The sequence below is a fragment of the Carassius carassius genome, chromosome 19, assembly GCF_963082965.1.
Source record: "Carassius carassius chromosome 19, fCarCar2.1, whole genome shotgun sequence".
Taxonomy (NCBI): Eukaryota; Metazoa; Chordata; class Actinopteri; order Cypriniformes; family Cyprinidae; genus Carassius; species Carassius carassius.
Window position 1 is genome coordinate 10,035,730 of NC_081773.1, and position 14,701 is coordinate 10,050,430.

The 14,701-nt window shown below is 37.7% G+C and overlaps 1 protein-coding gene across 5 annotated transcripts; it reads left to right on the forward strand.

The window, feature by feature from the left end:
- The first annotated feature begins 746 nt into the window (after positions 1–746).
- On the forward strand, positions 747–12,418 carry prkag3b (protein kinase, AMP-activated, gamma 3b non-catalytic subunit). 5 transcript variants are annotated; one of them, XM_059499746.1, is made up of 13 exons: positions 747–908; positions 2,140–2,182; positions 2,977–3,089; positions 3,198–3,279; positions 8,277–8,335; positions 8,741–8,786; positions 8,876–8,930; positions 9,018–9,144; positions 10,604–10,769; positions 10,862–10,899; positions 11,002–11,148; positions 11,247–11,415; positions 11,874–12,418. In XM_059499746.1, the coding sequence occupies exons 1-12, from the start codon at positions 762–764 to the stop codon at positions 11,361–11,363; spliced, it is 1,140 nt and encodes a 379-aa protein (XP_059355729.1). In that variant the 5' UTR covers positions 747–761; the 3' UTR covers positions 11,364–11,415; positions 11,874–12,418. The 5 variants fall into 5 exon arrangements, with proteins under 5 accessions (XP_059355729.1, XP_059355731.1, XP_059355730.1 ...); XM_059499748.1 differs by having other exon boundaries at positions 810–908; positions 2,946–3,089; XM_059499747.1 differs by having other exon boundaries at positions 810–908; positions 2,949–3,089.
- Positions 12,419–14,701: the final 2,283 nt, after the last annotated feature.

Sequence of the window (14,701 nt, forward strand, 5' to 3'; positions counted from 1 at the left end):
TTTAATTTACCCCCTCAACAACTGTCCCCCCACCCATTTTCAGAAGGTTTCCCAAAAGTTCCCCAAAGTCTTGGATGAATGAGGAAGGCTAAATATAAAAGTTTTATATGTAGACCTGGAAAAGTCCTGTAAATCTAAGGGTTAAAAAGATCGGGGTGCATGAAAAAACATATTATTTAATAATATGGTTTTCGAACAGTAGCGTGAGTTCTTTGTAACATTTGACCATAGAAACGTGACTAGAAATCTTTGTCTAATGTTAACAAATTGCAATGCAAACTTTTAAGTCGTTTATTTAAAAACATTAATGTTTCCAATAACTCAAGAAATGTTTCTTGCTCACATGCATCACTTTATTCTACTTTTTACTGTTAACACATGTATCCAGTAACAATTAAACCCACATTGTGGCCTAATCCAGTCTTGGACAGTGAAATGATAACAAGAGGTCCAAACTGTAATCATCAGGTAACAGGAGACAAGTCTTTTTAGACTTGACATGACATTTTTATGATCATCTTGCAGGTCATGGTTTTGCAGTGGTCTTTAATGTCAGCAGTATGCTTTTCAGCTGACTGGTCTTATGTTAAACATGAGTTAATAATTAAATTCAAGTTAAATTCCTTTGTAATTTTGTTATAGATTGAGGTCCTGATTGTGCTGTGTCATGTTCATACCATCCAGGTCTCTTACAGGGGTGTTGTGTACACAGCCACAGCATCTGTGATTCTCCTCCCCCCATCCCACGTCCAGCCCTCTGCATGCCTGGGCCGGCTTTCTCTCCTGATTTAGATCGTGCTCTGCACAGGGACAAGAACACAGCTGAAATATGCTCCGGTCAGGCCAGCTCAAGCACTGAATGCGTTTGTTTCACAGCGGGACCCCTGAACATGGACTCTCTGACGGAGGTAAGACCCAAAGAGCAACCTGTATGAGTTCTCACATATGCTTCAGATGAACGAAATCCTATTCCATGAGCCGTTAAGCCAGTTTAGTGTCTACTGCTTGTGAAAATTTTGTCATATCAACTTGATATGTTTGCTGTGGTTTAAAAAGCTAATGTCAATAAGCAAACTGCACCCCCAGGCTTGTTTCAGTGTCGATAATCTAAAATTAGTGGATTCAACCGATAACATGAATAACCAGTTATTCTGGTTGCTTTGTACATTGTGTTTATGTTTGAGGTTATTTTTGGAGATCTGAACAGTGCATGGAGACGAGGCCTCCATGGAAATGGACATGTTGCCGAAAAACATCATTATTTCTAATAATAATTAACTATATGTGCATTTCCTGAAATACAAGTGATTGCAAAGTAGAAAAAGACTATTGTTAAAGTTTTAGGTAAAGTTCAGTGTAAATAGTATACAGAATCTGAGCACTTGTATTGAATCTGTACGTTAATTAATTTGGGTTAAATTATATCTATCTAATTATTTATGGTTAGTATGTAAGGAATGTTATATGTAACCTAATTTATCTCTCTGGTCATACTGTAAAAATAATGTACCTGTCTCTAGTCTACAGGGTTCTGTGGCAGGATTTGAGTTCTAGATAGAAAATGAAGGACAGTGCTGCAATTAAGCAATATCCCAATACCAATCAATCTATGTAATAATTCAGACCAATTGCATAATTGTAGGTAATATTTCAGAGCAGAATGGTACTCTTGAATAAATCGATGTGTTTGAACTAATCGGTTAAATGAGTGATTCAGTGACTCACTTTTAAAGACACTTGTCGCCATCTACTGGTGAAAGTTTGTAACATGCAGAAAGAGTCACTGAAAAATCAGCATAATTACTGCTGGAACAAACACAGACAGGTGCAGTGATACAAAGAGTGAAACTGTTGGACTGTCTTAATCGGTTAATGAATCAAATTTAACAACCGGAAATAACTTGTATAATCAGTAACTGTTCAGTTAGTTACAGTAGCTTTGAGGCAGTTACCAAAACAAACAAAAAATCTGGGGGAACAAATACTCAGCAACCTGTTGCTTAATGTTTCTCTTTATATTTTTGAACAGGTAAGCTATAAGATGATGCTATGTCCTCATTACTTTTGATTGCTTTCCTTTTTTAAAGTGTATTTATTACCTTTTAGTAAAATACCATTTATTCTCTGCTCTTTTTGTAGATCCCCTTTATGGAGGATGAGGGGCTGACCATGAAGAGGACAGGTATCTAACAGTATCTTTTGTACACCTGCCTGTGCATTTCGTAATATAAACATGAACATGAACATTTCTTAGCGATGGTCTCTGAAATTCTGTTTACAAGTGCTAAATTATTTAATTGTATATTTGTTTTGTTCATTTGATATAATCCTTTTATAAATGTTGTAGATGTGTGTATCTATAATGCAAAATTTCTGAAACTATAACATACTGTAAGACTTTGTGTATAGTTTCCATTAATTATTAGATTGATTATTAAAGGGATAAAATTTTCATTTTGGGGAGGAGTATTCCTTTAACTGTGATTTAATAAATGTTTCATTTTTATAGACAGGAAGCTTAAAAAAAAAAGGTGAAAGGAGTTTTGTGGATAAAAGAATCAGTACTTAAAATTATCTTGCTATATCTGAAGTAAATAATTTACAGATTTTGCCAAATGGATAATTTTCAGAGGTCATAATGATGCATTTCCACAGTTATTAACATCATAAATCTAGCAATTCTATATATATATATCTGTAGATGTTGGAGCAAATGGGAAAATATATTCAATGTAGTTGTTCACTTCAATAGAAGATTTCCATAGAAGTGTGGAGTATAAGGCCTCAAGTATAAGGAGTTTCTTTACCTTATTTGTGCCATAATAAGTGTGATTAATTTGATGAAACCACAAAAAGGACGAGTTGGACTGCAGTTGTGGGGTTTGACCAGTAGGGTACATCCGATTATATGAGATTAGCACAGCTGCAGACTGACCGACCTGCAGCAGGGGTCTCCCTCTCTGTGTCCCTCTCAAGAGCCTCTCCAGGGCCCTGACTCAGACGTGTATGCAAAGTTTTTCATGAGTCACTGCTGCTACGATGCCATTCCAACGAGCTCCAAACTGGTCATCTTTGACACAACGCTACAGGTGTGCTTATGTACTTACTACAGTGTTTTAGTAGACTGACTTCAATTAAAAATATCCTTATTTAAGATGTTTAAAACAAACACTGAAATATATGAGTGATGTGTACAGGTGAAAAAAGCATTCTTTGCAATGGTTTCAAATGGGGTCAGAGCAGCACCTTTATGGGATAACAAGCTGCAGTGTTTTGTAGGTAAGCAAACATTGGGGATCTGCTGAGTCTGTTGAAGTGTGGTTGCTTATCTGTGAGCCTGCATCAGATTACTGAAATCTTATAATGTCACTACAGCATCTTCACCCATAAACCCATATTAGGAAGAGCAAGCATGAGATACATATGCTAAAACACTTAGCACATGCAAACCATAACCAAGTATGCCATCCATTTAGAGTTTTAATACAGGATAGAAAAAAAACATACGTTATGGATGACGTGATATTACATTTATGCTCCCAGAGGATAACTGTCCCAGAGGATAACCTGAGGATAAATAACTGTTTTTTTAAACAGTTATTTATAAATACCAGATAAACTGCGCTGGACTGATGTTTAGCTGCGTTCTATTCATCAAAGAATCCAGAATATATATATGTACATAAGTCTTTGGTTCTTTTAATTGTGATGTTGGCTCACATTTAACAAAAAACCCACCAATTCACAATCTCAACAAATTAGAATATGGTGACCTGCCAATCAGCTAATCAACTCAAAACACCTGAAAGGTTTCCTGAGCCTTCAAAATGGTCTCTCAGTTTGGTTCATTAGGCTACACAATCATGGGGAAGACTGATTGTCTTCTGGACAACTGTCAGATCAGCAGTGACACCCTTCTTAAGGTGGGAAAGCCACAAACATTCATTGCCAAAGAAGCTGGCTGTTCACAGAGTGCTGTATCCAAGCATGGTAACAGAAAGTTGAGTGGAAGGAAAAAGTGTGGAAGAAAAAGATGCACAACCAACCGAGAGAACCACAGCCTTATGAGGATTGTCAAGCAAAATCGATTCAAGAATTAGAGTGAACTTCACAAGGAATGGACTGAGGCTGGGGTCAAGGCCTACAGCTGTGTCAAGGAATTTTGCTACAGTTGTTGTATTCCTCTTGTTAAGCCACTCCTGAACCACAGACAACATAAGAGGCATCTTACCTGGGCTAAGGAGAAGAAGAAATAGACTTTTGCCATTGGTCCAAAGTCATTTTTTCAGATGAGAGCAAGTTTTGTATTTCATTTGGAAACCAAGGTCCTGGGTGCTTCTCAATATCCCTCCTCGCTCCTCCGTCCTCCATCCTATGACCCAGAAACCGATCGAGCACAGCCATCTTGAAGGACATCTCAATTCTCTAATTGCACCACAAGGAGGCGAAAATCGAGGAGGGAGGAGGCTTCATGAGGAGCGATGAGCAAGGATACACAGGTGTATCCTATGCGGAAGTCTTTTATCGACTTAACGTGACGCACGTATAAATTCTCCTCCCCCTTCACATCTTTTGTAATTATTTTTATTTTACCTTTTCACTTCAAATAAACCATGCATGTCATATATTTCAAACAGGGCATCTTGCTTTATTAATATTTATTATGAATGTCTTAATTAACAAACTTTAACAACCTAAAGGTAGATCCCTTTAATCACAGCTGATGACACTTTGAAGTAACGCTGAAGGGAGCGAGGATAAATCATTTCTCTTGATTCAAGTCCTCCATCCTCATGTCTTTTCCTTGCGTCCTTCCCTCGCATCCTGAAGAGGTGGAGCTAAGACACGGGGAAAGGAAGCGAGGAAAGGAAACGAGGATGCACAAATAAGAATTGAGAAGCACCCCTAGAGTCTGGCAGAAGGGTGGAGAAGCTCATAGCCCAAGTTGCTTGAAGTCCAGTGTTAAGTTTCCACAGTCTGTGATGATTTGGGGTGCAATGTCATCTGCTGGAGTTGTTCCATTGTGTTTTTTTTAAAACCAAAGTCACTGCACCCATTTACCAAGAAATTTTAGAGCACTTCATGCTTCCTTCTGCTGACCAGCTTTTTGAAGATGCTAGTTTCATTTTCCAGCAGGATTTGGCACCTGCCCACACTGCCAAAAGCACCAAAACTTGGTTAAATGACCATGGTGCTAGTGTGCTTGACTGGCAAGCAAACTCATCAGACCTGAACCCCATAGAGAAGCTATGGGCTATTGTCAAGATGAAAATGAGAAACAAGAGACCAAAAAATGCAGATGAGTTGAAGGCCAACGTCAAAAAAACTTGGGCTTCCATTCCACCTCAGCAGTGCCACAAACTGATCACCTCCATGCCAATGCCGAATTGAGACAGTAATTAAAGCACAAGGAGCCCCTACCAAGTATTGAGCAAATGTACAGTAAATGAACATACAGCCGTGGCCAAAAGTTTTGAGAATTACATAAATATTGGAAATTGGAAAAGTTGCTGCTTAAGTTTTTATAATAGCAATTTGCATATACTCCAGAATGTTATGAAGAGTGATCAGATGAATTGCATAGTCCTTCTTTGCCATGAAAATCAACTTAATCCCAAAAAAACCTTTCCACTGCATTTCATTGCTGTCATTAAAGGACCTGCTGAGATCATTTCAGTAATCGTCTTGTTAACTCAGGTGAGAATGTTGACGACCACAAGGCTGGAGATCATTATGTCAGGCTGATTGGGTTAGAATGGCAGACTTGACATGTTAAAAGGAGGGTGATGCTTGAAATCATTATTCTTCCATTGTTAACCATGGTGACCTGCAAAGAAACGCGTGCAGCCATCATTGCGTTGCATAAAAATGGCTTCACAGGCAAGGATATTGTGGCTACTAAGATTGCACCTAAATCAACAATTTATAGGATCATCAAGAACTTCAAGGAAAGAGGTTCAATACTTGTAAAGAAGGCTTCAGGGCATCCAAGAAAGTCCAGCAAGCGTCAGGATCGTCTCCTAAAGAGGATTCAGCTGCGGGATCGGAGTGCCACCAGTGCAGAGCTTGCTCAGGAATGGCAGCAGGCAGGTGTGAGCGCATCTGCACGCACAGTGAGGCGAAGACTTTTGGAAGATGGCCTGGTGTCAAGAAGGGCAGCAAAGAAGCCACTTAAGAAGCCACACCAAAAAAAACATTAGGGACAGATTGATCTTCTGCAGAAAGTATATTGAATGGACTGCTGAGGACTGGGGCAAAGTCATATTCTCAGATGAAGCCCCTTTCCGATTGTTTGGGGCATCTGGAAAAAGGCTTGTCCGGAGAAGAAAAGGTGAGCACTACCATCAGGCCTGTGTCATGCCAACAGTAAAGCATCCTGACACCATTCATTTGTGGGGTTGCTTCTCATCCAAGGGAGTGGGCTCACTCACAATTCTGCCCAAAAACACAGCCATGAATAAAGAATGGTACCAAAACACCCTCCAACAGCAACTTCTTCCAACAATCCAACAACAGTTTGGTGAAGAACAATGCATTTTCCAGCATGATGGAGCACCGTGCCATAAGGCAAAAGTGATAACTAAGTGGCTCGGGGACCAGAATGTTGAAATTTTGGGTCCATGGCCTGGAAACTCCCCAGATCTTAATCCCATTGAGAACTTGTGGTCAATCCTCAAGTGGCGGGTGGACAAACAAAAACCCACTAATTCTGACAAACTCCAAGAAGTGATTATGAAAGAATGGGTTGCTATCAGTCAGGATTTGGCCCAGAAGTTGATTGAGAGCATGCCCAGCCGAATTGCAGAGGTCCTGAAAAAGAAGGGCCAACACTGCAAATACTGACTCTTTGCATAAATGTCATGTAATTGTCGATAAAAGCCTTTGAAACGTATGAAGTGCTTGTAATTATATTTCAGTACATCACAGAAACAACTGAAACAAAGATCTAAAAGCAGTTTAGCAGCAAACTTTTTGAAAACTAATATTCATGTAATTCTCAAAACTTTTGGCCACGACTGTACTTTCCAGAAGGCCAACAATTCAGAAAAAAATGTTTTTGCTTTTTTTATTGGTCTTATGAAGTATTCTAGTTTTGTTGTTGAATTGGTGGGTTTTTGTTAAATGTGAATCCAAATCATCACAATAAAAAGAACAAAAGACTTAAACTACTTCAGTCTGTGTGCACTGAACTTAATTTAAGTTTCACAATTTGAGTTGAATTACTGAAATAAATGAACTTTTCCATAACATTCTAATTTGAGATGCACCTATATATATATATATATATATATATATATATATATATATATATATATATATATATATATATATATATATATATATATAATAGGTCATATAAAATATAAATATAATAGTTGACCAAGGATGATCAAATTGTCAGTAAATAACTCTTATGTTACAAAAGTTTTATATTTTAAATAAATGCTGTTCTTTTGAACTTTCTATTCATCAAATGATACTTGACAAATGTATCCATGAAAAATATGAAGCATCACTGTTCAGTTTGGACTATGAGAAATGTTTCTTGAGCAGCAAATCTGCATATTCAAATGATATCTGAAGGAGCATGTAACAGTGAAATCTGAAGTAATGTGTGCTGACAATTCAGCTATTCTCGCCATCACAGGAAAATTAAATATTAAAATATGTTTTAAAAGAAAAGTTATTTCAAATTCTAATTGTACTGTATTTGCAATCAGATAAATGCAGCCTTGGTGAACATAAGAGACCTCATTCAAAAACATTTAAAGATGTATGGTACCATTCAAAGGCATGGGGTCAGTAACAAGTGAGGACACACCATGTTATACATGCTGTACATGTGTCCGCTGACACGGCTTTGATTTGTTGCAGTGTCAGTATCTGGGACTGTTACAGACACCCGTCCCCTCCATCAGTGCCAGCTTCTAAGTTTAGTGTGGCTTCTGGGCTGTGGTATCTGGTGGGAAATGGCAGGGTAGAGCTCTAATCCCCTGAACCTTCTCTGGGAGTAATAATAGCCATGCTAATGAGAAAGCATGTCCTCCTACTGAAAGGCAGCTTGGGCGCAGGAGTGTGTTCTTGTTTCAGTGCATAGTGAGAGTTAGTATGTTTATGCTAATGTTAGGCCTCTTGATACTTTAATTTCAAACTACAATGCTTAGTAACTATTTACATGCAGTACTGTCAAGTCCGTTTCAGATCAGATTGTATGAATTAATTGCTGAGTTGAAATTTAAAGTTGAATTCAAAGTGATTGTGTTCTGTTTTTGCAGGGATGCTCACCATTACAGACTTTATCAACATTCTCCATCGTTACTACAGATCTCCCCTGGTAATCCTGAAAAATGTATCATGGTTTTCACAATGTATCATGGCTTTTGCAACACAACTGTTTTATAACATTGAAATATTTCTTGAGCAGCAAATCATCACATTAGAATGATTTCTGAAGGACAGTGACAGTTTCCAATCATGTGATAGTGAAGACTAGAGAAAATTCAGCTTTGCCATCACAGGAATAAATGAAAATAGGTCAGAATAGAATACAGTGATTTTAAATTGTAATAGATTTTCACAACATTGCTGTTATACTGTGTATTTGATAAAATAATTCAGCCTTGGTGAGCATAAGAGACTTCTTTCAAAAGCATTTTTAAAAATCTTACCGTTTGAATGGTAGTGTATTCAGATTTATATATCAGATATAAACAAAGATCATGTATATTCTCTGTTTTAGGTTCAGATCTATGAGCTGGAGGAACACAAGATCGAAACATGGAGAGGTGATTGTGTATAGTTTTGAGGATAAATATGTAATTCCACACACATGGTAATGTTTTAAAGTAGTAGCTGTATTTGTTCCCTCTTTCAGAGGTCTATCTACAGTATTCTCTCAACTCCCTGATCAGCATCACACCTGATTCCAGGTAAAGCAGGACCTCTACAGCACTTTGTTTGTCCTTTCTTTTTCTTTTATCTTTCCAGTGACAGAGAGTTGTGTTTCCTGTTGGCAGCCTCTTCGAAGCCATTTATTCCTTGCTGAAGAATAAGATTCACCGGCTACCCATCATAGATCCAGAATCAGGGAACGTCCTCCACATACTCACCCATAAACGCATCCTCAAGTTCTTACACATCTTTGTAAGAGCTTTTATGTTGTACTTTTGATATCACTATTCATTGACGGTGCACGCAGTCATTTTAACTCAATAAAAACATTTAAACTACTGTTAGTGCTTATAACTTCTTAGGCAGCGCACTAACATATTGCAGAGTTGCATTACAGGTGTCCCAAGTTCGAATCCCAACTCGTGGACCTTTGCCGATTCCCCCCCCCCCCTCCCCCCACCCACTCACTTCCTGTCAGATCTCCACTGTCCTATCCGGAAAAGAAGCAGTCGTGGTTTCACACAAAAAAAGCAGTCGTGGTTTCAGTAACAGTAGTTAGTGTTGTAGCAGCCATGTCAGGCAGATGCTGTGTGTTTCTATGTGAAAGCAAAATGCATTCAGGAATCTTTAAGTTTACTTATAACAGAACAGCAATGCATTTTATGGACGACCATTTCTTGAACCTAGAAGAGGAGGTCATTCTGTCTTTGCTGTGACAATCTGGCGCTTCTGAATCAGCTACTGTAAACATGTTTTGTTATTAGTTGAAGTATTTGCTATTGACTTTTCAAATGCAGAGTTTTGCACGTCGAGTGTGTGTGTGTCTGTGAGAGAGAGAGAGAGAGCGAGAGAGACAGGATCACATCACAGTGGAGTCAGCTGTTTTAAGCGTCCTTGGCTTGTGTACTGCAAACACATACAAGCTTCATCAATGTGTCTGTCACGCCACTCTGTTCCCCTTTCGGGCTTAAACTGATGGTAAAACTAAGGACATTATTATTGTCTTTACATTTATTTTGAAAGATGAAGCTTGCGGTTATGGAAAGGGGCGTTACATTTCTCACGAGTGCTTGCAGTGTTCGGCCAATCACAATGCACTGGGTCAGTTGGCCAATCAGAGCAGACTGCGCTTGTTGGAACGAGGGACTTTGTAGAAAACGATGCGTTTGAGAGAGGCGGGGCATAGAGAACCTACAATAATGTAAATATTTTTGAATTTTTTTTTTTTTTTTATATTAAAGCATGTCAACATATTCTGATACACTAAATACACAAAATAATTCTCTTTAAAATAGCATCATATGACCCCTTTAAGTTAATGGCTGTCTTCAATTTGTGTCATGCTGCATATTCACCAAAAGGTGCCAGTATACTTCTAAAACAAGTGTCATATTGGCTAGCAAATCATAACAAGTGAGTGCACATTCAATTCCATCTAGCGAAAAACGTAGCTATTACATAAAGTGGTGAGCCACATCATTCTTACCACATTATTCATATGAAAAAGTATGATTTTTGGGAAAAAAAGCATGAGGATCAACCTGAACTCCATCTCAAACCAAAACACCAGTGGGGCATAAACCGATAAATAATTAGACCTCAATTTGCCAAACACGTATGATTTGTTTTGCGATTGTTGTCACTAAATGCTTTTGTTGACTGTCCCCATATCTCTGTAATGAATGATGAGAATTTGCTTTATGAATCTCAGGGCTCGATGGTCCCTAAGCCACGATTCTTACAGAAGCGGATTGAGGAAGTGAACATTGGAACATTCAAGAGCATTGCAACTATCAGGGAGACGGAAACTGTTTATGATGCTTTATCAGTATTTGTGGAGCGACGGGTCTCAGCCCTGCCCGTCATCAACGAGCAAGGTACTGTGCTTTTGTTTTTCTTCTTTCCTAACACATATCTACAGCTTCTGAAGGCCTTCTATGTGGTTTCTGACATTTTTCTTTCTCTTTAGGGAAAGTGGTAGCACTTTACTCCAGATTTGATGTCATTGTATGTAGACTCACATCCTCACATCTTTTTTCGCATGAGCGAATGATTTCATATGTACCAAGCAAAGGCTAAAGTTGGTATCATCTGCATTTTCATGAACAGAATTTGGCTGCACAGAAAAGCTACAACAACCTGAACATGACGATGCAGGAGGTCATTCAGGGCCGCTGGTGCTGCATTGAGGGGGTGCTGAAGTGTTACCCTCACGAGACCCTCGAAACCATCATTGATCGGATCGCTGAGGCTGAGGTAGTAAAACAAATGGTTAATTTCTATATTATTGCCTTCAAGAATTGATGGTTTGTTTTTATTTGAAAAACACGGTCCACTTATGCTGTTTTTGTCAGGTTCACCGTCTAGTGCTGGTGGACACAGAGGATGTGGTGATGGGAATCGTCTCGCTCTCTGATTTGCTTCAGGCTCTGGTCTTGACTCCTGCAGGCGTTGAGGCACTTTTCTCTTAACACCAGTGGAGGGCTCCCTCTCCACAATCATCCACATTTCTTATCACACCAGGTAGGCAGACTGCTGTTTTTCTCTTTCTTATCTCTCAAATAAACCATCCCTCCATTTCTGCAAAAAAACATCTCAGGAAAAAATAAAGGTACACAAGCTGTCAACCTTTTTTGTACCTTTTAAGGGTGCATATAAAATATTAGTACTTAGATATTAGTACCGTTTGAAGGGGCACCGCCCCAGTGACAACTTTTATTTTTTCTGAGAGTCTTATCTGTAGTGTCATCAAACAGAAAGTACATTATAATGTTTGCTCTGGAGTACATGGTCTAAGTCTTTGGAGTTGTCTTCCGTACAAATATTTGTTTCTGAACAGAAAGATTGTTCATATAATTGTGACCAAAAGTATACATGGACATAAGTGCAGATCAAGTGTTACTGCGTGTCCAGGAACATTTGTTAAAGAATATTAAAAGAATTATGCTTTTTTTTTTCCCTCACATAATCTTGTTTTCCAGAATTTTGTCCAAAAGCAAACCATGAGCCAACCATGAAGATGAATGTTTGAAGACAGAACGTGTACATATTTTTGGATGTCGCTGACACTTTGGGATTTTATGCATCACTTTAAACATGTCTAATCTTATTTTGCAAAATAACTTGTATATTTGTATGATTTAATAAATAATTAGCACATAATCATTTGAATTTTGATAGTTCTATGTCAGATCATACTACCGATTTCTTTCACATAGTATGTAATAATGCTAACCCTCCAGGCAAAAATCCCATTCTTTTTTAAGAACATTTTTGTCCTCATCCTTTCATTGTAAATAATAAACAGATAATCATGTTATTTATTTAGTCATATAATTCACTGAAGTGTTCCTACAGATTTTTCATACTCGAAGTAGATTTACAATGTTATATTGCACAAATGTTCTTTTTTTCCTACTATACCACATGCAACATGTTTTATTCAATGATTGTACTGTTATTATTTTGGTAAAGACAAAGTCTGGGTGAAAAACTGCTTTACAGAATAAAACTTACAAAATTATAAGCATCAAACTATGGTTCGGAGTCTACTATAAATGTAACAACCATAATATATATAATATATATATAATTTGTCAAATTTAATTTTTACAATGTTTCAATACAAGAAAATAAATAATTCGGCCCGGCGATGGCAAATACAGAGTTCAGTTGTTTGAGTTGTTGGTGCATATATTTACCAGAGGTGTATCCTTGTACATCCTGCTTTTCACTGTTAGCAAACACTGTCATGCTAAGTACTTCTGACTTTCTAAGAAGGAGTTTAACTGCCTAATTTGCATCATTTGCACTTCAGACCAGTTTGAACACTTACATTAATTTCAGTATGTAGCTAGCACCTTTGACATTAAATATCTCAAACACTGACTAATGTTTGAAGCACTTAATCCACAAAACTACTGTAGATCAGTGACTAATGTCTTAAGACACTGCGAACAAGTTAATGCTGTTCAAATAAAACCAAACTAAACACTATAATAAGCCTGCACTAGTTAACATGAACTAACAGCAATTATAGGCAGTGTTGGGGAGTAACATGGTTACATGCAACAGAGTTTCGTAATTTAATTTAAAAAATATTGTTACTGAAATCAGTCACAGTTACTGAGAAAAAACAAATTGTGTCATTTAATTAACGTTACTTTTGAAAATGTTAAGGATTACAAAGGGGATTAGATCTAAATATTTTCAAAAACATACAGATTTGATTGATTTCTTTCCTAAATTGCATTGACTGCTTTAAAATATGTTTCAGGAGTTTAGGACACCGAATAGGACACATGCTTATTTGATAACCATTTTATTCCTTCTTGGGGGTTATGTATATGCTTTGTTATTTAAGATTGACAGCTTTTTCCATGGCATTGTTAGATGCAAGTGTTTCCCATCATAGTTATGCAAAGATTTGATTTCAAATGTAAAATGAAACCATTTCTTGCTATGAATTTAAGTAAAACGAGGTGCTGAAGTCTGATTTTGTGGTGGCTGTGCTTTAAAATTAAATGATTATAATCTTAACTCAATCTAAGTTTAGCTCATGATACACATTAATTAATGTGTAGAAGCTGTAAAGTGTAACCACCAAGGTCCAGATGGAGAAGCTTGAATGCCATGTGTCAAATGTCATTTTATAGCCTCAGTCATACTTTTATTCTGATAAGGGAGAATGTTTGAGTGCACACTTAAAAACGACAGACTCCATTCTATCCAACTTAAAATGTATTATTTAAGGCAGGACTATAAAATTACAATATTAAACAATACAAACAATACAACACAAGATTCCTATCTGTGTTTTTGGCAGTGGAGTGTTTGTTGTTATTGATAATCCCTTAATTTTGCAATGTTAAATGTTGTATATGGCCTCTAATGAGTTTCCCAGAAACACACATGCCACAGTCTTCCACCCTTGTTTGTAATGCAATCGTTCGGCAACAGAAAGTCAAACAGACGTTTGGGGAGGAAGTACAGCCACTGTCTCGCTTGATGGAGTGAGTTACAGTCACAGGATATTTTCTCTTGATTGAATTCCTCCTGCAAGAATGGACAGAGATAAAGACAGCACTGCGCCACATGGGTAAGCTCTCCTGCGAACAGTTTTTCTTCAGAAAGCTGTTTTACTTGTGGCTCTCTGATTAGCACAGCCAGCATAAATGGTTGATATCTAATAAACAGTCAATAGTCATTTTATCTAAATAGAAAAGCCCAACGGGCTCAATATTATCATTGCTTACACCGGGTTTTTGGAGTTTAATACAGTACATAAACTTCTCTAGTTCTGATTTTTATCTACTAGGGCTCCTCAATACAAGATAATTATGTTGGGGGGGGGGGTGTAATGTAAATGTACTGAGAGGAGTTTTTATTTACAATGGTTTGATATTCCAATGTGTTTCTGCAGCAAAAAGTTCGGAATAAAAGTGAAGAAGAAACCCAGGAAAGGACACAAGGGTGTTGTAATCGCAAACAAAAATGCTCTAGGTAAGACCATGAATGCAAACACTAGGCCTGTGTTACATAAGATGTACTGTAAAGAATTTAATGAGGATTAACTGCATGGTTTTGTTGACACCATAAATTCAGACATATGGCAGCTGATCCTTACAAAGGTTTAAAATGCTTGTAAACCAATTTTGACTGAGCTGGTTTAATCTTTATATTTTAGAGGCGGAGCCTGAAGCGAATCCTGATGATCCAGATGTGGTGGACGTACCCCAGCCTGGACCCTCTGAAGCGTCCACCTCTGCATCCCTTTCCTTCAGACAGCCTGCTAATACTAAGAGGCACT

Bases quoted from the DNA above. Each gene is read 5' to 3' on its own strand.
- prkag3b (XM_059499746.1), top strand. From the start codon at position 762: ATGCCTGGGCCGGCTTTCTCTCCTGATTTAGATCGTGCTCTGCACAGG. The intron at 8,787-8,875 runs GTGATTGTGTAT...TCCCTCTTTCAG, and splicing joins CAAGATCGAAACATGGAGAG to AGGTCTATCTACAGTATTCT. The intron at 8,931-9,017 runs GTAAAGCAGGAC...TCCTGTTGGCAG, and splicing joins AGCATCACACCTGATTCCAG to CCTCTTCGAAGCCATTTATT.